The sequence below is a fragment of the Saccostrea cucullata genome, unplaced genomic scaffold, assembly GCF_032062105.1.
Source record: "Saccostrea cucullata isolate Sc308-1 unplaced genomic scaffold, CSIRO_AGI_Scuc_v1 ctg501, whole genome shotgun sequence".
Lineage (NCBI taxonomy): Eukaryota > Metazoa > Mollusca > Bivalvia > Ostreida > Ostreidae > Saccostrea > Saccostrea cuccullata.
Window position 1 is genome coordinate 321,151 of NW_026935502.1, and position 23,998 is coordinate 345,148.

General features: G+C 30.7%; 2 protein-coding genes across 2 annotated transcripts; one reads left to right on the forward strand and one right to left on the reverse strand.

Moving 5' to 3' along the window:
- Positions 1-15,985: 15,985 nt before the first annotated feature.
- LOC134243037 (spidroin-1-like) lies at positions 15,986-17,157 on the reverse strand. The gene is made up of 3 exons (XM_062725253.1): positions 17,115-17,157; positions 16,240-16,953; positions 15,986-16,064 (listed from the first exon to the last, which is right to left on the reverse strand). The coding sequence occupies exons 2-3, from the start codon at positions 16,948-16,950 to the stop codon at positions 16,056-16,058; spliced, it is 720 nt and encodes a 239-aa protein (XP_062581237.1). The 5' UTR covers positions 16,951-16,953; positions 17,115-17,157; the 3' UTR covers positions 15,986-16,055.
- A 5,548-nt stretch (positions 17,158-22,705) lies between these two features.
- LOC134243038 (spidroin-1-like) lies at positions 22,706-23,653 on the forward strand. Its single transcript, XM_062725254.1, has 2 exons — positions 22,706-23,419; positions 23,575-23,653. Exons 1-2 carry the CDS (start codon positions 22,709-22,711, stop codon positions 23,581-23,583), a joined length of 720 nt encoding a protein of 239 aa, XP_062581238.1. The 5' UTR covers positions 22,706-22,708; the 3' UTR covers positions 23,584-23,653.
- Positions 23,654-23,998: the final 345 nt, after the last annotated feature.

Genomic DNA, 23,998 nt, shown 5'->3' on the forward strand with positions numbered 1-23,998 from the left:
ATATTAGAAGGAAATTTAAATAATCATTGGATTTTTGATCAGCAAGATATACTTCAATTTATATTATGGCTTCTTAAATATTAAATAGAATACATATATCAGGAGTATATATATTTTTGTATTGTCTACTTTGTTTCAGGGGTTGATAACATATAAAATTACTTATCTTCACCTAAGGCTTTGATTTCTTGAATTGATTAAACATTATATATACAATACAGATTGGCAATATGAATTATAATAAATGCGGCATTTATTTTATCTATATTATATCAAAATAGTAGATAAAATAAAGCAATGATTTTCTAAATTAGATTGCAGTTTTTATTATAATCATTTAATATAGCGAATATTATGGTTTTAAATTTTAGTCTCTGGCCATACCGTTATGATCAAAGACTAAAATATATTGTGATAAACCTTAGCCATTTGATATAACGCTACAGTTCAAATTTAGCCATTAAATATCAGCAGCTATTTGTTGCAAAGCTATCATCTCAATGTTTAAATACTGCTCAAATGTACCCGGCTTATATAAATGTAATGAAATATATACCCTTGAATTACTAAGCATAAAAAATGTTAATTTGTAGAGACAAATTTGGTAAATTATTATTTTTCATAAAATAGTATTTCATATCTAATTATAAATTAACAAAAGGAATGATCCTTTGGAAATTTTCAAAATATCGCGTTTTTGTCACTATTGTAAAACTGTTATAGAAAGTGAAATACATTTCATATATGACCTTATATATTTATACGGTATAAACTGGGTTGTAATCCTGATAATGCAGTTAATTCTAGAAGGCTGTGTGAATTTTTATATGAACGTTTTGAATTGCGTTCCAAAAATAAAGCACAATTATAATATATTTATTTAATGCATTTATTAGCTCATCACCGCTAAGCGGATTATTATAAAAAGTTGTTAAGCGTAAACTGTTCCAACACAGTCTTTTATATGTAACATGGTTGTATGCCAACATGTTTGGTGAATCAATAAAGAAATTGAATTGAAATAGTAGATTCATTGCTATAGCGTTATGGTATAATTTAATTTTCTTTCATTTGATGTAAGAAAAAAAGATTATTGTTCTAACAAAATGACTTCAGTTCGTACAAAATTTGAATGTAACGTCAGGCGGATTGATACGTTTTTGACGCAAGTCATTGTGACGTAGGCAACCCATTTTATACGATATGAAGTAAATTTTTTATCCAATCAAATGTAGCAAGGGGGTGTGTTACAACCAGAATACAAAATGTTTTGCGTTCCTTTTTCGAAATCAACCAATGAGAGGCGAGAATACAAACAAAATTAAATTATTCAAATATAATATTATCCCTCAGCAATGATCTTGTTAAAAAAAATAGTCGACCGACTTGTTCCGCAACTCAACGATAAGACCATATAATATTCCATATATACGTATTAACTATTTACTATTTTATTTAATGAGAAAAAAATATATATATGTATTTTTCAAAATGTAATCCAAATTTTATTTTTATTTCGTTTTAATACATAAACCATTTTTTCTTGCATTATGATTTTAGCAAATGACCCAATTGTTATAAATATATTCAACGATTTCTTGATAGTAAAAACATAACAAAGGGGAGTAATCAAATGTTGAACCCGCTTTTGATTGGTTAGTTTGGATCTTGAATTTCGAAACTCGAATTTCGAATCTCGTATTTTGAAACTTGAATCTCGAATGAGCCTTCTGAGCTTTCGTAGATATGTGAGTCTATCTTAACCGGTATGCGAAGGGTGATCAAAAGTTCGCAAACTAATTTAAAAACAAATAAAACAATTAAAATTAAATTCAAGTGGTCATAATTTTTATATTATGGTCCTCTCCGATTTTTATGCACACCCGCCACCATTCTGTCATGCGCGAATCACGTACGTGTGCTCCAGGCAGTCACGTGACATGTCCCATAGCGTTCTGTTCATAGAGGCTACAATATTTTTTGGGAGTCTTATACTTCTTACCATGCAAGTTGATTTTTATAACAAATCCATTAATATTTATAAGAGCCTATTTGTTTGAAATGACCTAACCAAGGAAACAGGAGGGGTGGATAAGGATTTCCTCTTCAAGACAGAACATGGTAACCATCATAACCCGAGTCCTCTGTCTTAGGAACACCGTTCATCCAATATGGATATATAAAGGGTGCTGTCTTTAAATCATATCTGATATATTTAAAGTCTTAAAGCCGCTTCATCCGAAACAGGCACATAATATCTTACACAATAAAAGTAAGTCAATACATAGATAATATATAAAAATAAATTATAAGATTGATTTAATAGTTTATTACAACAATCCTTACATGGAAAACATATATCAAAAAAATTATTGACAAACAGAATTTCTTGACGGGAAGTTAAGATCTGTTGTGAAGTCACCTTTGAAAAAATAAATTTATCGGCTTTATCTAATTATGATGATAATTCAAACCCGAGTATGTTTTCCTATAGTAGAAAGCCTAAGTCCTAATAGGTCTTTTAAAAATTAAGAAATTAATTAAGGAATGACTCTAATCCTTGGCCAAATTATTCGTTCCTTAAAATTTAATTTTAAAATAATTAAACAACTGTGGATGTAAAATTGTACTGCTTTTTAAGAGTTCAAATTTGCTCAATAATACATCTCTAGTAACGGAAGTGATGTGAAACAAGTTGAGGTAATAACTGATACACAGATCTAGCAGCCATGATGTTTGTTTACATGAGGTAAGATCGAGCTACTGTTTGAAGTTAAAGGTACATTTATTAAATCTGGAATTTTCCATGAATCCCGAGGACTGGAAATGAGGGGATTGCATGGATACAGATGATTCAGCTGGTTGTCAAGGGGGTGTGTCCCCATACCAAACCAGGTTATTGAGAAATAATTTGCGTTCCTTTTTGGAAATCAACCAATGAGAGACTAGAATACAAACAAAATTAAATTATTTGAATATAATCCAGGGTAATTTTTATATCAATATGCATATTTAAAGAATAAAGGAAAATCAGATATTTTTAAAGATTTTTTTTAAAGGAAGTTTAGTAACAAAGGCTAAAATATTGTCCGTATACAGTTATAAGAACTTTTTTGTGAAAAATGCTCGGGTTTGTTCTTCATGAGATATAAGCGATAAATTTAATTTTTCACGCAATTTCACACGATATCAACATAGGATTATTTTTTGTGTTACCTAACAAAAATTATGCTTTTAACTTTTGAATTTTGATATCATCTTTTAAAAGAAAAAGACTTTGGGGATATAATTTGAAAAAAGTGAAACAATTTATGGACAGTTATTTTTCAAGAAGAAAAACGAATACATATGTATATTTTTTCGCGATTAGAATCGGACTAAGCGGCTTTAAGTAGATAATAATTTAGAAATTTAATAATTATGACTTGTCAATCTTTCATTACAAATTGCTTAACTAAAGAAGCATCTTCAGCTTTCTTTCACTGGCCAAAATAACAAACGTCATGTTTAATCATCTACTCTCCGTCACTAAAACAAACTATTCAATTAATGATTGAACTTCAAGAAAGGTTTTTGTCTTTATAAACATTATACAAATTATTATAATTATTATCTGCTACTGCAAAAGAATTTCCAAGTTAAACGTTAAACTTTACAGCTGTTGGTTGCTCAATTTAAATAAGACTGTGTCAACCATTTTTGTCAAAAGTCACCTACATACGTCATTTTCACACTGTGACGTCACAAACATGAACAAAAATTTACTTATTGTATGCTATTTATAGAAAATGTTTATGACTATACGAGTATGTGTGCCAAATTGATTCTGATCTGAATTGTGTGGTTTTGTAAATATATAATAGTTCGTGCACTTTGTGATCCCCTCTCATAGATAAGGGTCGTATTTAAGTATTTTGTTCTGCTAAAGTGATTATTGACAGAATGTTAGATTTTCATTTTTAAGTGGAACTAGATCGCTTGCCAATAGGGTACTACTTAGTATCTTTGTTGCGTCAACACTCTCAAAATACTTGTTAAATTTTTAATAAATTCAAACCAAAAGTCCAAAGCAATTAGCTTCAAGAATCTCTTATGACAAAAGAGACCTTAATTTCACAATACTAAAAAGGATATAGTCAGGATGGGAAATATTGTTTTCAAAAATGTTTATTGTGAATATATTGCAAAAAAAATTTTTATTACATTCATTTGTTTATTTAATCTTTGAATAAAAATGATATTCTGTCAGAGTGTGAAAGGATATCAAAATGATATCCTTTAAAAAGAAATGACAAATATTAGAAGAGCGGTAAAACTCGAGATTTTCCTTCCAATAACAAAGAATGTTGTAAAAACTATTGGTCCGTTAGAAAATAAATAAACCATTCTGACACAGAATATAACTTCCAAAGATCCCCCCAGATATGTAGTTGAAATCCTTGTTTTCTCAAAACACTTCGCTATGACATCTCAACCACTCAACTATGACGTCATGTATCCTATGACTGCATAGAAAAAAATTGGAAATTGGAAAATGAAAGAAAATGTAATAAACAGAAAATTTAATGTTTTGTAGTTGAATATAGAATTTACTTCACTCGTGAGACAGGATTTTTTTTATATTTTCACTCGAGCTTCGCACTCTTGAATATATAAAAAAATCCTGTCTCACTGCTAAAATATATTTCATATTCAACTATAAAACATTGAATATCCTCTATATACGAGTATATTTAACAAAGACACTGAGACAAAGAAATATCCGACCCCGGGACCATAAAACAGACAAGCTCACACTTTTGATCTCAGTCTCACTTTTCTACTACATATTCCTTTAGTAAAAGTGAACCTGAGATCAAATGTGAGCTCATGTACATTTTTGGGGCCCTGAGTCTGATTCCTATCCTTTCAGTTCAGAATACTCCTGAGGGGTAATAGATAGGCTGCTATAAGTAAGACACATGGTCGGTGTGAAGCGGATGAAAATGTGGCATGAGTTGGTGAAAGGGAGAGGGGGGGGTAAAGTTAAGCGGTTTATGATAGAGTGGTTGCCGTTCCTTTTCTAGACAATGTAATATTGTATAGCAGCGTCCAATTGTCGTCTTTAAATTAACCGTTAATCTAAATAATAACATCACAAAACAAGAGGCCAAGGACCAATATCGCTATCCTGAGTAACTAAGTAAAGAAAAATTTAGTTCAGTATTGAAAAGTTTAAATGAAGGATATGGAGGTAACGAACAGTATTCAATATCAAATTCCATATAAAAGTACAAAATAGGAGCAGAGCAAACACGGACCTCCAAAGCATCAGAGGTGGGTCAGGTGCCATGGAGGAGTGAGCATCCCCTACTGACCTGTCACACCCGCTGTGTGCTCCTTGTCATGATCGGGAAATAACGGGAAAACCCGTCGTCAATATCATTGTATAAATACTGGACTAACAATTAGTATGCAAAACGTCAGTCAGCATTTGACTCAATGATAAACTGTATTTGCTGACAAGGTCATTGTATCGACCATACAACTTACGAAATGATGACTTTAAACGAGACTGCTGATATTCTTGTTTCATCAACTTGTTTGTCAATAATTTACCTCGTTTTGGAAATTGTTCATTCGTAGAGCATTTTCTTGCGTATCGAATCATCTGAAATATATAAACTCCGCAGGTGATGAAGGTATATTGCTGCATAAGTAAGGGAAGTTGACGATAGAAATAAATATGAAATTGGGTTGGGAGGAGGGGGTATTTGAACAAATTGTATTAATACGACAAATAATGACTTTGCTGTTTATAAGATAATTTTTTTGAATTGATATAACCTTTATATTGTTTTGTATAAATATGATCCACTTCAATTCTTCTATTCTTCTCGTTGGTCATGGTTTGAACAAATATATCAACATTACATTTTTGATGCTTTTATATTGATAATCAATTATGACTTTGTTGTTCTTATAGAGGATTTTAACAATTTTCCCCTATGTATTCGTACGTAAAAACTTGATGACCCCTTGTGGCCCCACCCTACTCCCGGGAGTCATGATTTGAACAAACTTGAATTTTCACTACATGAGAATGCTTCCACATGAGTTTTATCTTTCTGACCCATTCATTATTCTTTACAGTAAAGATTTATGTATGATAGTAAATAATAATGTAGAAAGTATGTAACAAAGGGGGAAAAAAAATTTCTTAATTTATTATAAATAGAAATGATAGCAGATGGCGATCACTACTTAATATACAATGTACTTTATTTGCAAAGCATACACTGTGATTTTTAAAAAATGAATTTGAATGCACAAGACAAAAATACAAAATGATAATTATGAGTCAATTTGATGATATGACATTTGACTTAAATGTGCAAAAACAATTTCAGTTCATTCTGACTATGAAATATGAATACAAAATTTAAATTACACAACAAAGTAATTTTTTCTGCCTATCACGTGTATTTGTGTTTCGGTTTTTTCTTCTTCTTAAGTTTCGTTGTTTGAGTCTAATTAAGCATGTTTAGATTAGATTCTCAGATTCTGACATTGTATAATCATTATGAAATGTCCAGCGATACTCCTATTACGAATTATCATAGAAATAATTGTTTAATTGCTGTAATATCTTTATACAGTTATTTCTTCGTCAATTTACTATGGAAATTATATTCTATGTACATCAGTACCTTTACTGTTATATTTGTTTGGTTAAAAATGAAATATAAAAATTTCTTTGTTAATCATAAAAAAAATCATGAAGGACATATTTCAAGAAAAATAAATTGCTATAGTTTATTGTGGCATAAATAGTCTAATTATACCACTATGAAAAATGAATTACAAATTTTAAAATAATAACTAATCAAGTAGCATTTTAATATGTTTTTTTAAAAATTATTTCCAGACATTAATTTAAACTGAACTTCATTAACAAACTTGAGCATTTTTATGGCTGTTTTAGCTCTGTTGGTCAGACACCAGAAGAAAAAGAGATAGAAAGGTGCCCGTCGTCCGTTCAGTAGTTCTGTCTGTCTGACTTTTTTCCTCTCACATTTTTCAAAATGCTATTCCTCCTACAGTTTTATTTTGATATATCTAAAATGTAATGCTATATATTGGTTTTAGATTTCAGTGAACAGTGTTGCCATGGTTACTAAAGATTGAATTTCGTAAAATTGATCCCTCTACAGTTTCAGTCCTATTTCAAAATAACTTTGTACAAAAGTAGACTACAATAAGATACATATCAGTTTTAGATTTCTTTGAACAGGGTTGCCCTACATGTAGTTACTAAAAATAAAAATTTCTGTGATTTATTTTTGAAAATACCTACTCCTTCTTCACCTTCAATGCTTTATATAAGTTTTTGCTCTCTATTATTAGTTTCCACTGGATACTTAGATCACTGAAATAGCTATTCCTAATAATTTGGTTTGCACGTGCATCAAGTCATATTTGCAAATTAATGAAATAGCTATTGTTAATTGAGTAATGTTAATTTGGGACTCTATTTAAATTTGACCTCTTGTGCCTCGCAATTATGAAATATAAATGTGACAGACATGCAGATGATCTTACCATTATAGCTTTATCGTACTAAAATCAATTCCTCGTGTTTGTTAATGACTTTTTTGACGGAAATGCTGCATAGCCAGTGTTTTTAACACTTCATGAATAGACTTGTTGTAACTTTGCTAAATTTGATTTAATTGTTTGGAGGGTTGAACACCGCCCTTGCTTACATTCCGAAAGTTGGTAAATTTTTGTTATAACGGAGATGTTCTGGCTTACGTTCCTGATTGTAAAATACAGAAACTCTGCTTTAAAATCATCAGAAATTTTGAAGACTGTGCTGTCTAACAAGCAGAAGTGATTTAATTGGAAGAGATCGTCTTGGCTTTATTGCCATTTTGAATATTACGTGGATTATTCCGTTTATTCGATAAGACAAAGAACTCACTGGTGGTTTATTCTGTCGGTATGGAATATTTACTCCTCCGTGGCACCTTTTCTGCTTCATATGTTCTCACACATGTAGGTCCATGATTGCTCTGCTATAACTTTCATATATTGAATTGGACTTTTATTCTTGAATTGCTGTTAATTAAAAACATTTTATTTTTGAAAAGAAATCTTGATATTTTTAGAGCATAAATTTATTGAAAACGTTCAAAACAATTGTTTCTCATCTGGTGGAGATTCCTGTTTTTTTTTTAAATGAAATCATAGCAATTGTCCACAGCTCAACCTTCATTCTCACACTTTTTATCAATATCAAATCGAAAACAAAAATCATTGAAATATGCATACGCTTGAAGTTTTAAAATAGCAGTTTCCGGCTTCGAAAGTGTTAATACTGACACTTAATTAACCCTACTCAGCAACCTTTTTTATGAATGAAATATATGGAGATAACGATCAGTATTCAAGATCAAATGTCCATCAAACAATACAGAATAGGAGTACATCAAACACGGATCTCTAAGACATTATAAGTGCTAACAGGTGCCATGGAGGAGAGAGCATTCCCTGCCGACGGGTCATATAATACATGCATTTAGATCTCGTGCGTCTGTCTTTGTGTCTGACGTCAGTTGACGGGGACAAATGAAATTGACATGGGAGGTCTCGTGTAATTAAAAATAATAGACAACACTTTTTGAATCTTATTTCACAATTTTATTGCACAATTGCATCAACGCCCGTTATGCAAATTATCCCACGTTCCCACCTATTTACAAACCTAACAAACTAGAAAGCGATTCCTTGCTTTATCCCTTTAACCGAAGAGTAACACAGGGCTTCACGTGTTCACTTCGAAAATAACAAAAAGTATTCAAGAGGCAAAAGGCAATAAAACAATGCAAAATAGGAGCAGAGCAAACACGGACCTCCAAAACATCAGAGGTGGGATCAGGTTCCATGGAGGAGTGATCATCCCCTGCCGACAGGTCACAACCGCCGTGTGCTCCTTGTCATGATCGGGAAATAACGGAAACAACCATCGTCAATTCAGTGTACAAAAATGGACTAACATTTAGAATAAAAAAAAATGTTAGTCAGCATTTGACTCAATGATAAATTGTGTTTATTCAAAATGTTTTGTATCGTCCATAGAACTTAAACGAGACTGCTGATATTTTTGTTTCATCAACTTGTTTGTCAATAATTTACTTTGTTTAGAAAGTTTTTATACGTAGAGCATTGTCTTGCGTATCGAATCAATTGAGATTTTTTTATATCTCAGTATGCAGGTGATGAAGGTATATTGCTGCATAAGTAAGGGAAGTCATACATGTATTTACAACTCAACCACACTTCTACATTTTAACAGATATGAAATATAGGAGTTTTATGAAGAGATGTACTTTTACATTCGACAGCTGACTTTTACATTTTAGTAATTGGAGTTTGTCTCGTTTTTAATTGTAGAAGTAAGTCGTTGATTGTAAAAGTAAGTCTCTTCATAAAACTCTATAAGTACTTATTTATTTTTTCTATTTGATTTTCCTGAAGTGTTGAAAAGTTCATTCCCTAGATTCAGTGACAATTTAATCTGTATAATATGATATTTTATATTTTAACAATATGATGGCACATTCTTATACTTTTTAAAAGTGATGTTCGCATCAATTTTATTTTTTTTTAAAACCAATTAAAATAAATTCAGATTGAAATGTTTTAGATAATGTAATCGAAATACGTTTCTAACGAAAAAAAAAATCAAATGTTTCAGAAGCATACACATTTCTTAAAACGTAATCATTCAAATTAAGCACTGTAATTGTATAAATTACCAACAGTAAAAAGTTGAGGAAATTGAATTTAAATCACATCCCCGCAGGGAACAATAAATCAGTTATAATGATCTCTTTTTGTGCTTGTTCTTTTACATATGACCAGGAATTGAAAGAGGGTTTATCAAAAACTAGAAACTTAGAACGTTCCAAGAAAAGCATGAGTCACCAGCTTTGTAGCTTAAAAATAAGAATGATCAACTATTTGTTTGAATCTGTCAATTTATTTCTTTGAGTAAAAATGTTAGATACCCTCGATTTACGATCCTGTTGGTTTCTTTTGTGTACTGTGTGTTGGCTATCGCTCTGTTTGTTTCTTGAAGGATTTCTTTTATACATATAACTTAAGCGCTTTTGAAGATAGCGAACAAAATCATAGTTATTATTTTAACAAAATCATTTTGTTCATAATTGACGACAAAATAGGAAAATTTGAAATAAATAGCGACTTTCACATTCTAAATTTTCTTTCGAGTTTTGAGAATCCACATCTGATTTACACCGCTTTTGGAATATGTTGTTGCTTTTACTGCAGTTAATATACTTAAACACACACACACACCAAAAAAAAAAAATAATAATAATAAATAAGTAGTAAACTACAACTATCTTAATGTGTCATCTTATGTTTTTCGAAAATGAAAACAGTGAGGTAAAAATTGATATTTAAAAACATTCATAGAGATTTGATTTTAACGTTGAATGTTATCTGTTAACCATAGATAGTAACACATAACTGTTAAACACACACTCCGAACATTCATTTACCAGTATATATATACAGAGAGGATTAAATGTATAATGTGTATGTTAAAAATCATTTATCTTAATGTGTTCAGTAGTTCAGAAGTGAAAAATGAATTTGATAGATTAAACTATTAGTATGTACTGGTCCCAGCTGACAAAGCGGATAACACCACTGTTTTTGTTTGAAACTGAATTATTTTAATTGTATTTTAGAGGATCAGGGATCTTATTCTACAAGTGTTTATCCAACCTTACCCATACCTCCCTTTCAATACAGAAAATTCTTCAAAATACTATATCTAAACTGGATTTCGAAAATACATAAAATTCTTACACCCAGATATGTATATCGGGTTCTGTTAAATGTTCTTCCAAGCCTGGTTCTTTATTCATAACTAAAATATTAACAGTAGTGAAGTAGGAACTTTAGTAGTACTATGTACTTCAATATATTCGAGAAGGGGATGTGGATACCAAGGAGCTTGTCTAGAAACTTTAACAAAATCATCAAAACGTTTAACTTTTCAACACTTTATAACGATAAGCTTGAATCAGGGCTTTTTGATATAATATAGACAGCTGGATTTGCAATAAAAATGGAATTCATAGATTAACTTACTTTGTAATTTTTCATTTGCATATTTAAAAAAAAATATTCTGATTAATTAGACCATTTATTGAACTTTTTAAAGGCTCTTGACGCGTGTTATTGGTCGAAAATTTAATTTTTACTCATCCTAGGCAGTGGCCACCTGTTTTCAACTCTGATGTTTCCCCAGCGGAGTTCTATTTTATGTCTTGTTCACAGACTGTTATGCTGTAGAATTAAAAATATTTTATTTTATTTTTGCTTAAAATAACTGGAGAAGATTATCTCGTTATAAGGAGACAGATTTACAGACGATTTTATTACACATTTAACTCCGTTCTTTTAACTAATGTAAGTAGAAGTAAGTTTCTTATTGTGTGTGTGTGTTTTTTTTTAAATATACTTAAAGGTAATATATTTTTACTTCTTGATACAAACACAGCAATTTTTTTTTTTGGGGGGAGGGTATCCGCACTTCAATAATATTTACCATAGTAATTGTTGTGTGAAGAAAAAGAGGGGTGCTAACTCTCCCTTTATAATCGCAAAAAAAAAAGAAACCAGCTTTATAGAAACAAGAAAGATAATTCTGAAAAAGCCAACTGACAATAATGAAATCATCTTTTCCGACCAAATTATTCATTCCTTGGAATTTATTTAAACATAGAAATACTGACCTTTTTCATTAATTTTAAGGTAGGTTAAAGAGGCTTATACATTATTTTTTCGGCGAAATATCAGGGAAATGTGCATTTTTGAATCCATATTTAACACGTGTATTCAATTTAATAATGATCTCAGTTAAATTACCGATCAACACGAAATACGATTATCTTTCTTTCAGTAGAGTTCACTCAGACTGGAAATTTACATTACTCGCATTAAAGACTCTAAAAAGGACGCTGATTATCAATTTCTTTTACATCATTTCTGTGATCCACAAAATCGGTTATTTTTTTTTATTTTCAATATTGCTTATCATTAAAATTGATAAGTACTATATTACAAACAACATTAATGATTAATTAATTTATTTTAAGAATTATTTTTGAAAGTGATTGATAAATATTCTTTTTTATATATTGTTTTAGGTCACTTTAATACCAATGCTCTCTACATCATATATGCCATATCTCAAAATAAGTCTTTTGAAAAAAATTGTTACACAAACTTTTCAGATTCATATTTACATTTTAGCTATTTATAAACTTCTGACGTTCTACGAAGAGATTAAATGATTATAAAGATAATTGCTAATTGTTGATTACAGCAACCTAATGGGTGAAAATATCAAAAAAATAATTTATAAGGCACGGAAAAGTGGCATAAAATATAATAAAAATCAACATACAAACCTCTTTATGTATCAAACATGATAAATAATGACGATGTACAAAAAAATTAAAATAAAATAAAAATTTTGCTAACAAAAACGCTGTAAAAAAATACATACTGTAAAACACAACTTCTTAAAATCATGTATTAAAAGTGTCGATATATTAGGTTATAACCTTATCACTGTAATGCTGAAGAAATGGGGTAAGAATTAACTTTACGAGTCAGTGGCTATCACGTTTCTAAATTTCAGAAAAATCTAAGACAGAAAAAAAGAGTTTTATAATTTTACAGGGCGGGAAACACGTTACTCAACGTTGAACCTACGTCGTATGACATCGTAACTAGTGAATGTCTTTAGTAGCCTGTGTTAGATCCATTGTGACGTCATAATTATTTCATGTCTTTTTTCCTGTAATTTACAGCTTCAATAAAATTGTATTTTGAAATTAACAGAATTCAATTTAAATCATACCAAGATAATCTTAATTCAATTTATATATTTTTTTTGTTATAAAGCTTTATGACAATATATTTCTTGAATTAGAGAAACCTGTAGGCACCTTTCATTTACTCAATCTTTACCTAAATTAAGTCGACTAATCCAAGACTAAATCTCGTGTAATGAAATTACAATGTATACAACTTATTGTAATAATGTGATGGTTTGTAACTATTTTGAAGGAATGCAAAAATCTGAAGAAATCTTCAGTTGTCAACTAAATAATATAATATCTTGATAAAATGTGTCTAAGTCAAATATGTACATGTTGTAGATTGTGTGTACATTTTGTGATGTCTATTATGAAATGATGTGCATTCCTTTTCATAATTATTTGTTACTTATCATATTCTTGGTGTTTGATTACAATTTTTCTATTAAATACGATCTTTTTAAATAAAAAAAATACAATTTAGGACATAGGAGTGTATATACATATATCTCAGTTGATTCAATACGCAAGAGCATGCTCTAAGTTTGAATAATTTCTAAAACGAGATAAATTATTGACAAGCAATTTTGATGAAACAAGAATATCAGCAGTCTCGTTTAAAGTCATCATTTAGTACGTTATATGGTAAATACAATGACCTTGTCAGCATTAAATACAATGACAAGATATATCAACAATGTATTGTCAATCAACAACGATTATTTCCATACATATGTTGATAAGATATATTCTGGAGAGTTTGGAAAAAGAATACCGGTACCACAGAGTCTGACGCATGTGCTTCAAATTTGGATATTTCACTAGAAAAAGACGTTAATGTTAATCTAACAACTAATCTTTAAGATAAACGTGATGACTTTAAATTTTCAACTTAGCTTCCCTTTCCTATGCAGCAATATACCTTTATTACCTGTAAACGGGTATTATATCTCTTAGTTGATTCAATACGTGAGAGCATGTCCTACGCTAGAATAATTTCTAAATAGAAGTTAAGTTATTGATCCACCTCTGATGTTTCGGAGGTCCATGTTTGCTCTGCGTCTATTTTGTATTGTTTTATGGACTTTGATATTGAATACTGTTCGTTATCTCCATTATGTATCTTCTGAATCAGGAAAAATCTTCGGATGAAAAGGGGTGGGGCGTGCAAAAAGTATCGTATTAATCTCCCTTAAGTTATAGAAATTAAGATTAAATAAAGTTTTTTTGAGGTACTTCGATCCTCACCTAGGAAGGGTAACTCTTTAATTCATGATTTAATTCAAAAAGTCTTAAAACTAAGCTTAAAAATTAAATCTTTTCGCGAAATAACGACCACTATTGAAATAATTATGTCAATAGTTGTTGAGAGTGCATTTCAATAGCTGACATAGTTAGTAACCACTATCGAAATACGACCACTATTGAAATAATTATATCAATAGTGGTTGAGAGTGCATTTCAATAACAGACATAGTTAGTAACCACTATTGAAATACGAGCACTAATAAAATCAATATTTCAATAGTTTCAATCACTATTGAAATACGAGCACTACTGAAATAATTATTTAATAGTGGGTGAGAGTGCATTTCTATATAATAACCGTAGGTTTCAACCACTATTGAAATACGAGCACTACTGAAATAATTATTTAATAGTGGGTGAGACTTCAATTCAATATGGTAACCATAGGTTTCAACTACTATTGAAATACTACCAGTATTGAAGGAAATGTTTCACCACGTCAGCAACTTTTGAAATAATTATTTCAATATATATTGGATTCATTGTTCAAAGCACTACTGAAATCAATAATTTTATCCATATTGAAATCTTTATTTCAAAAGTGAACATTATTTCAATAGTGGTTATTACCTATGTTTTTATTGAAATGCACTCTCAACCACCAATGAAATAATTATTTCAATAGTGGTTGTATTTCAATAGTGGTTATTACCTATGTTTGTCATTGAAATGCACTCTCAACCACTACTCATATAATTATTTCAATAGTGGTCGTTATCTAATAGTGGTTGCAACAAAGAGATAATGAAAGTTGAAATTTTTACCCCATAAAAGCATTTTAAAATAGCATATTTAAGGAAATTGCGGTTGTTTTAATCTAACCACAGATACCAATGTTTATTAATATGATATGAAATTAGAATCTATTTATGGTGTTTTGCAATGATAGGAAAATCTTGATACATTATGCATTATTGTAGCAGAAACTAAAATCGTATAAAGATTGTGCAATTTCTTCAAAAGCCTGGATAACTATGATTTTTATTTGTAAACTGTGTTTGTTGTTAAAAATTGAATAGGAAAATGCATAGTAGTTTTTTGATTTGCATTTCCTGAAAACTTATTTGAGATTTACTAATATTCCCTTTATAATATGATTTATTTTAAACATGAAGTTTGGAGATTTACCGTGGGTTAAATTACATTACTTTGAGATTTAAGAGACATTTTTGTGAGCATTTCCAAATAGTATATGCCTCATTTTCAGAATCTGAGGATCGGAGTATCTTAAATCTTCGCGTAACATATTTCTGTCTCAACAGATTACAATTTACACTTAGACTATAAATTATAAATTTTATAATTATTTATTATCTTCAAGATTTTAATGAAGCAATAATTGAGTCGTCCTAAAAACTTAAAAATACACCGCTCGACAGATATTGGGTAACAGGATATGGCAAGTAACACAAGGCTCAAAATATGCATATTGGGAAAATAAAATTTTGATTTGATTCTATAAAACACAATAATAATGACGTTTCCAGCAAGGATTTGAAACTGATGACTTAATCAGCATAATGAATTATTGAATTGATTAAGAAATTTGAATGAATAATTAAAAATGACTTATTTTTTAAATAAATCAAAAAATTAATAGAAATTACCTTCAATCGTTAAAGATATATAAATAACACACCAATCTACGGATTCAAAATATTTCACAATGGCTCGTTAATTGATTTAAATAGCCAATTAAATTTTTTATTGGAAAAAATCCATATTTGTACCGTTTTCAGCATTTTATTAATTGAAAACACGACGAAGATGCCTTTAAGTATTGATATTTATTTTAACAATTAACACCATGTCATCACCAGAGCTTTACGTGGGTTCAATCCCTTAGTAGACCTGCAAAATATGGATAAAATAATATATATGTGTATGTGTCCTTTTTATGATCTTTAATGTGATATGTAGTTATTATATTAAAAATAAATAACTATGAAGGAAAAATATAACTAGCTTAAATTATTTCTTCAACACACAATTGAAAAAAGACTTTTAAATGCTATTACGATCTTACCTTGCTGTGTCTTCTTCTGAAACTACGTCTTGATCCTCCAAGGAAGATTCCGTCATAAATTCCATTAAATCCTCCAAATCCACCTACAGAAGAAGCACCAGCGGAAGCAGCAGAGCTTCCACCGATAGCAGAAGCACTAGCAGCAGCAGACGATCCACCTCCAAGACCATAGTAAGGGGCGTAGTTATTGTAGATAGGGAAGTTGTTGTAGAAGTTTCCTGGGTAGGTGAAGTATTGGCCAAAGTTTCCATATTGGCCTGGGAAATTGTAGAAATATCCTGGTTGATTGTAGTAGTATGGGGCAATGTTAAATCCAAAACCTCCGTTGGCGGCAGCAGCAGATGAAGCAGCTGCTCCATTGGCAGCAGCAGCGGCGGCAGAGGCAGCGGCACTTTGTCCTGCGGCGGCTGCGCTAGCAGCAGCGGCAGCATCTCCGGCGGCAGCAGCGCTTGCAGCAGCAGATCCACCTCCGAGACCGAACAATCCTGTGTTGAGACCCCCGGTGCTGACGAATCCGGTGTTTAATCCTCCACTTGTAGAGCTGACTATTCCTCCAAAGTTTCCATAGGGACCTTGAGAGTGGACACCGTATGTGCATCCGTATTTTCCACACCCACCATAGTAGTCATTTTTAGGGTAATATCCGCCCTTTGGGTAAGAGTCTGCGAAGACGCAGGCAACGATACAGACAAGGGAGGTGAGTCTCAACATTTTCTGTTGGAAAAAAGTTAAATGAATAATTCAGAATAAAATAATAAAAGCAATCATCATAATCTATTGCAAACTTTGACTTTTTTCCTACGTTAAGAACACACTATTTTTTAACAGCAGTCTGTTTCACTGTTGTGGTTTTTTTTCATTGCCGATTGCATTACCTGGTTTTAGTGATCTTTACAAGTCAACCACTGCTTGTACAGGTTTTAAAATTAACAGTGTTTATATACTTATTTAATGCTTGCGTCACACGGAAGGGTGATGAATATGATTAATTTCTTGTCTTAATTAATACCTAAAATTATTATTTTAAAAGGAAGCTTTTATGTGATTGACAGAATAGCATGAATTAATAATTCAAAATTTTGATAATTAAAGAAAAAAGTTGCGAAATGCCAAATCTTTATAAATTATGCGATGCGTACCTCATAAAAGTATAAAAAGATAAAAAAGATAATTAATATATGTAGTTTGTAAAAGAACATTTTGCTGCTTTTACGGATATTTTGCTGCACTTTTAATATCATTTTAAGATACTAACAAAAACAGACACAATAAAGGATTTCTGACATATGTGCTTGGAAGTAATTCTCATTGATTAATTAAAAAAATAATTGTATACTTTACCTTGAAAAAGCTTAGGATAACAGGGTTTGCTTTCTTATTCAAGTCTTGCTGTCCCTCCTTTTTCAGGAATATCTTGTTATAATGTCATTATATGGTGATAGGTGTCAGATTATCCAATATTTTGCCTAAGAAATGTTGCAATATATATTTGAGTCCATCTTTCTGACCCCCATTTTGTTAACTATTTTACTTCTCTCGTCATTTTCTTCAATCAATGACATTTTTTACGTTTACATGAATTTATTTGTTTTTGCCTGCCTTTAACAAAAAATGAATCTTTTGTTTTGCAGAATAATTAAGGAACAAAAAGAATGTTTTCTTTATTTTATCTTATTTTTTTAAATTTCTGTTTTTATTTACAAGTATATTCTATGAATAGTAATTGCCTGCAAATTTATGTTCGTTAATGAATTGAATTAATGTTGTTGATTGTCACTTCTCTGATATGTAAATTTGCCTGATATGTAAATTTAAGTTACGATTAAAGTATTCTTTGCTTAGGCGGTGAGCCACAAAATGCTTCATCGCACACTGAAGCAAAATAAATGAAACGTGTAATTCTTAGTAATTGCACAATACAGCTTTTAATTTCTAACCACTTATAAGTTAGGCCCTTAATATTTAAACTTATACATTTATTGTGACCCATGACCTTTTGATGCACGTAATAAAAACCATTGATACTTGTACAGGTAACGCTATTTCCTGGATTATTTTAAGTATCAGGAGGGTTGATTCGAGTGCAAAAAATCTCTTTTATAAATATAGTAAGATGACAGCTACATACAATAAATATGTTGATTTGATTGGATTTTTACAGTCTAAATCATACCTGTACGCTACTAATTTTATTTAATGTAATTTTAAGCATATGATAGCAGTGGCAATAAAGAAAATCAAATATCATGCTACTTATTTCAATTCTAAAGATAACATCATATTGTAACACGTGTAACAGATGACTTCAAACAATTAAGATATATAAAATAACGTCCAATATTATACAGTTATTGACTGGGTATGAGTGCAACATATGATTTGTTGGACCTGAAGGCGAAAATGTTGCCCTTGGCCTGCGGCCACGGACAACATTTTCACCTTTAGGTCAAACAAATCATATGTTGCCCGAATCCCAGTCTATAACTGTTTTGTTATACCCTTCAGTGCTCACTTAAGATTTAATCAATACGCACTATATTATTAATTACTTTATATGGAAAATTATGGCTTAATCAGTAAATATAAAACAATAGCTGAGAAAGAACAAATTAATTATATTTTCATTATATCACAAAAAATATTTATCACAAAACATACTCTTCCCTTCTTCCTTGCTAGTAGCAACAGCTCTTGCAGCTCTTAACTTCGGTTATTTCCATGTCGCCGATATTGAACGATGATTAATTACTTGTGACGTAGCAGTGACGTTCCAGTCTAACAATTCTTATGTTGGACCGACAGGCCGGTCAATAGTGAAATTATTAGACTGATATAATAAACATTTCTTTTGTGGGGCTTTTTGTTTGCAATAAATATAAAGAAAGCTATTTATAAGGGTATAACAAATTTAGTTAATAAAGGATTGAAAATATTTGTGAAAACATCGTAAATTTATCTGAATGTCGAATAGAAGGCCAGAGCTAGTGTTGCTTTCCTCTTCTAATGCAGAAGTTTTTCCAATAAATGTATTCAATGAATTAAATGCCCATCGAAATTCAATGGTTAGTTGAGAAACTTGATCTCCGAAGGCTGCATAAATGTTTGAGTGAGGATTTACAGCATCTCTTAGCATGAATTTACAATTTCAGAATACTTGTACGTACAATCAGCGTGATTTTTGATGGGAAATTTTGCAGAAAACCAATCACATGATGTGCAATAGTCCGTGTTTAATTCTTATTTAGATGCAGATGTCTATGATATCAAGAGGTCTAGATTTATTATTTATTGTGGTGAACTGTATAAAGTGTAGAAAAGTCGTAGCAAGTTTCTTAAAGTCTCTCGAGTCTCGATCCACATATAATTGACTACACCTCTAGAAACAGTTGTAGCATAGTAAACCTGAAGTTTCTCCTATACAGCAATTAAAAAAGTTTTGTAAGGATTTAAGATAAGGGATTGGTAGAGATTCGCTAGACCTAGCAATGCATCTTTGTTTGTACTAAGGATTTATCTGAACTTTCAAAAATTCAAAAGTTTAATAATTGTTTTTTTTTTTGTTACTCCATTAAAATAGAAAAAAATATTTATGATGCATTTATACGAATGGTCCGTGTAACACTTAACAATTCAAATTTGTTAAATGATTTTGAGTTTTAGAATGTTAATAAATGAATTCAAATATCTAAATTTTAAAAACTCAAACTAATTTGGAAGATTGAAATTTATTACAGTATTTTAATTCAAAAACCTAAATGTTAAATGTCCAAACAGGTTTTAAAATTTCAAAATTTGAGATTTTTACCTCAAATGTTCAAAATTCAAATTTCCAAAAACGATTTTTGTATTTTAGGCGTTTGAGTATTAAACCGTTTGTTCCAGAATTTTACATTTAACAATCTACATGTATATATATACATGCAGTTCAGTAGCATTTTTCGTCTTTTGATTATTTTAAAATTAACTTCGAACTTCTAAATTTCAATTTTATAACGTTTTAGATATTGATTCAGATGTTCTAATTTCAAATAACCAAAACAGTTTTTAGTTGAGTTTTTAGAATTTTACTATAAATATCCATAATATCAAATTTCCAAGCCCGATTTGAAATTCAAATATCCGTTTAATAGTTGAACTATCGAAAAGCTCTTTTGCTTAACCAAAATAGTTCTTGAAATAGTTAAAAAATTCAAACCAGGTCTGGAATTTGATATTTCAGATATTAGAAGTAAAATTCTAAAATCTTAAAGTGGGTTTAAATCAAATTTCCAAATATCTAAAAATCTAAAACGTTTTGAAAGTTGAAATTTAGAAGTTTGAATTTAATTTTAAAATAGAAAAGAAGTAAAATGATTCTGAACTTTAGTTTGTTAAATGTAAACTTTCTGAGCAAACAATAGCTTAAAAACTCAAAAGTTTAAAATAAAAGAATTGCTTTTGGAAATTTGAATTTTGAATATTTAAGGTAAAAATCTAGAATATCAAAATTTTAAAACCTGTTTGGAAATTTAAAAATTTAGATTATTAAACTAAAATATGAAATTTCAATTTATCAAAGCAGAAATTTAAATATTTAAACATTAAATTCACATTTTAAAACTTAAAATCATTTTAGAAATTTGAAGTGTTAAGTGTTACACGGACCAAGAATATGTATTGCAACGTGTTAGCGACTCTACCATTCTATTCACGCATGTGTACATATAGAAAACAAAACAACATGACATGTAAAAGATGTGTAGGTCTGCCAGATAAATGGCAGAGTCAGCCATAGCATCACTGAAAACCCTGAGTAGAATTAGAATAAGCTTATTTCCTGGTCAAATCTTATTACGGAAATAATGAAGTGTTAATTTTCTGATCTGAGTGACAAAAACGAAGTGGGGAGCAAACACCTAGCAGAAAAAACTAAGAATTAGCGAACCTTATCTTATAAGATACTTTCACAAAAAGATCGAAATTAAATCTATGAAAATTAATATAAATGCCTGTATTTCATCGTGCCCGAACATAAATCACGGAGAAAGATGTGTCTAAAGTAAGAAATATGCTTAATATACATTCATAAAAATAAATATGGTACGTTTATATAAGTAAGTTTTTCTAATTGTTCAACTAAAACTTCCTTTGTTCGGAATTGCATGTATTTATAATGCATTCAATAGATTGAACGACCTCTCTTCTAAACATTTGTAATGATTTTGTAGACCAAATTCGAATAACAACTACGGTTTATCTTTTCACATTATAATTTCTTTATTGTAATTGCAGCAATCGACATCATTATCATTGGCAAAGTTTTAAAGCGATAAGTTTTATCTTTTTTGTTAGTCAATGATCTTTCGTTGATCAACGTCAAACCTAGATGACGTAAACACATGAAGGTACTAATTCTGCGCCAAGTGTAAGTCATGTCTTTCAGATGAAACCTTAAAATAGTAGATGTTAAAACGATAAAGAATCGTCAGTGCTCAAATACGCCAAATTCTGAGCAAACTTCAATCGACGTTTCTTGATGAGGGAATGATTCACTGTTTTTGTGGGAAAGTAAAAATGTTGAGGAACTGTAACTAAGCTATCGTAGATAAAAACGCAATCAAAACTTATTTCCACATTACGAAACAACAAAACAATAGTACATGTACTACCCCTAGGTGCAGCAAAGTTAGAAAAAAAGTAATGATTTATTAACACTTTCTCAGATTTTTTGTTTTATATATACTTTTAAAGTTAGATAAAAGTTTATTTGTAATATAAATTAAAGTAGAAAATAGAAATGTATATTTTTAAGGAAGACCTAATATATATACTATTTTCCATGTATACGGTATAATATTCATTTCACGGGTAAATATCATATCGGGGTGATTTATTTTAAGGATCCAGCACTTGATTAATTAGATGTGTCCTTCTGCTTGCAATACCTTAGCAATTAATTTATACTTAGTAAAATATGCATCGTATTTACTTTAATTCTAACATTCTTTTTAAAAGATATTATTAAGGAAAAACCTAAGAACTTGCTTAAAGATTTTGGAACCTTGACATCAATTTTCTTTTGTATAGAGAAATAGGAGAACATTATTTACTGAATCATCATTCCGTTAACCAGAACAATGCTTCCTTTTGACTTTATTTTAATTATTAGTGAAACAAGAAATTAATTCGTCAATCTTCCTTGTGACGTAGGCGTTTGATAAGTATTTAAACACCTTTACTTTCAGAGTCCTGTACAAGAAGCAATAAAATCCTTGTGAAGTCCTGTTAAACACAGTAAGATTACAGCTACAATTATTATTTATAATAATAATATTATAATTATATATGTATAATATCAAATAACATTACAAGTATAATACATGTATGCTTATCTTATTAAAAGTCTTATCATGAAAAAATATATTCAAATAGTACCGGTGTTACCTATAATTATCCTTTCTCTTAGTGAATATTGCTTTTTTAACAGAAAATGTTGAGACTCACCTCCCTTGTCTGTATCGTTGCCTGCGTCTTCGCAGACTCTTACCCAAAGGGTGGCCATTACCCTAAAAATGACTACTATGGTGGGTGTGGAAAATACGGATGCACATACGGTGTCCACTCTCAAGGTCCCTATGGTAACTTTGGAGGAATAGTCAGCTCTACAGGTGGAGGATTAAACACCGGATTCGTCAGCACCGGGGGTCTCAACACAGGATTGTTCGGTCTCGGAGGTGGATCTGCTGCTGCAAGTGCTGCTGCCGCCGGAGATGCTGCCGCTGCTGCTAGCGCAGCCGCCGCAGGACAAAATGCCGCTGCCTCTGCCGCCGCTGCTGCTGCCAATGGAGCAGCTGCTTCATCTGCTGCTGCCGCCAACGGAGGTTTTGGATTGAACATTGCCCCATACTACTACAATCAACCAGGATATTTTTACAATTTCCCAGGCCAATATGGAAACTTTGGCCAATACTTCACCTACCCAGGAAACTTCTACAACAGCTTCCCTATCTACAATAACTACGCCCCTTACTATGGTCTTGGAGGTGGGTCGTCTGCTGCTGCTAGTGCTTCTGCTGTCCGTGGAAGCTCTGCTGCTTCCGCTGGTGCTTCTTCTGTAGGTGGATTTAGAGGATTTAATGGAATTTATGACGGAATCGTCCTCGGAGGATCAAGACGCAGTTTCAGAAGAAGACACAGCAAGGTAAGATAGAAATGTGGTTTGAATGTTTTCTTGTATTTTACTTTAATAAATTGATTCATATCCTTCTCATTCACACACTTTTTTATATCGTGTATGGGTTCATTATTGTGACTTTGAAATAATTATCTGTACATTGTTTACTGCATATTTTGCAGGTATACTAAGAAGCAGTCCATTTGTTTTGTTTGTGGTGAGGCATATTTGATTTGTGATAATAAATGTTTTATAATTGAATTATTTTGTTACTTTTTGAATTTTAATAATAAAAAAAGAGAAGAGAGAAATATGTTATATACCCACTTGTAGGTAATTGGCTCTAAATGTCCTTACCTTTATATTTTGGCAACAAAGGAAGAAACAACAATGAAGATGAAATATGGTGATAACGAACCATTTACATTTAAACACAACGAATCGGGAGCAGAGGAAATCTGAGCTCCAGATACATCTGGATACAGCCGTCTTTTGCTCCTTGTTACGATAAGGAAAAGCAAAAAAAAAAGAACCAAACAAACAAACAAACAAAACAAAACAAAACAAAAAAAAAAACAACAAACAAAACAAAACAAATGATCCCTA

Bases quoted from the DNA above. Each gene is read 5' to 3' on its own strand.
- LOC134243037 (XM_062725253.1), bottom strand. From the start codon at position 16,950: ATGTTGAGACTCACCTCCCTTGTCTGTATCGTTGCCTGCGTCTTCGCA.
- LOC134243038 (XM_062725254.1), top strand. From the start codon at position 22,709: ATGTTGAGACTCACCTCCCTTGTCTGTATCGTTGCCTGCGTCTTCGCA.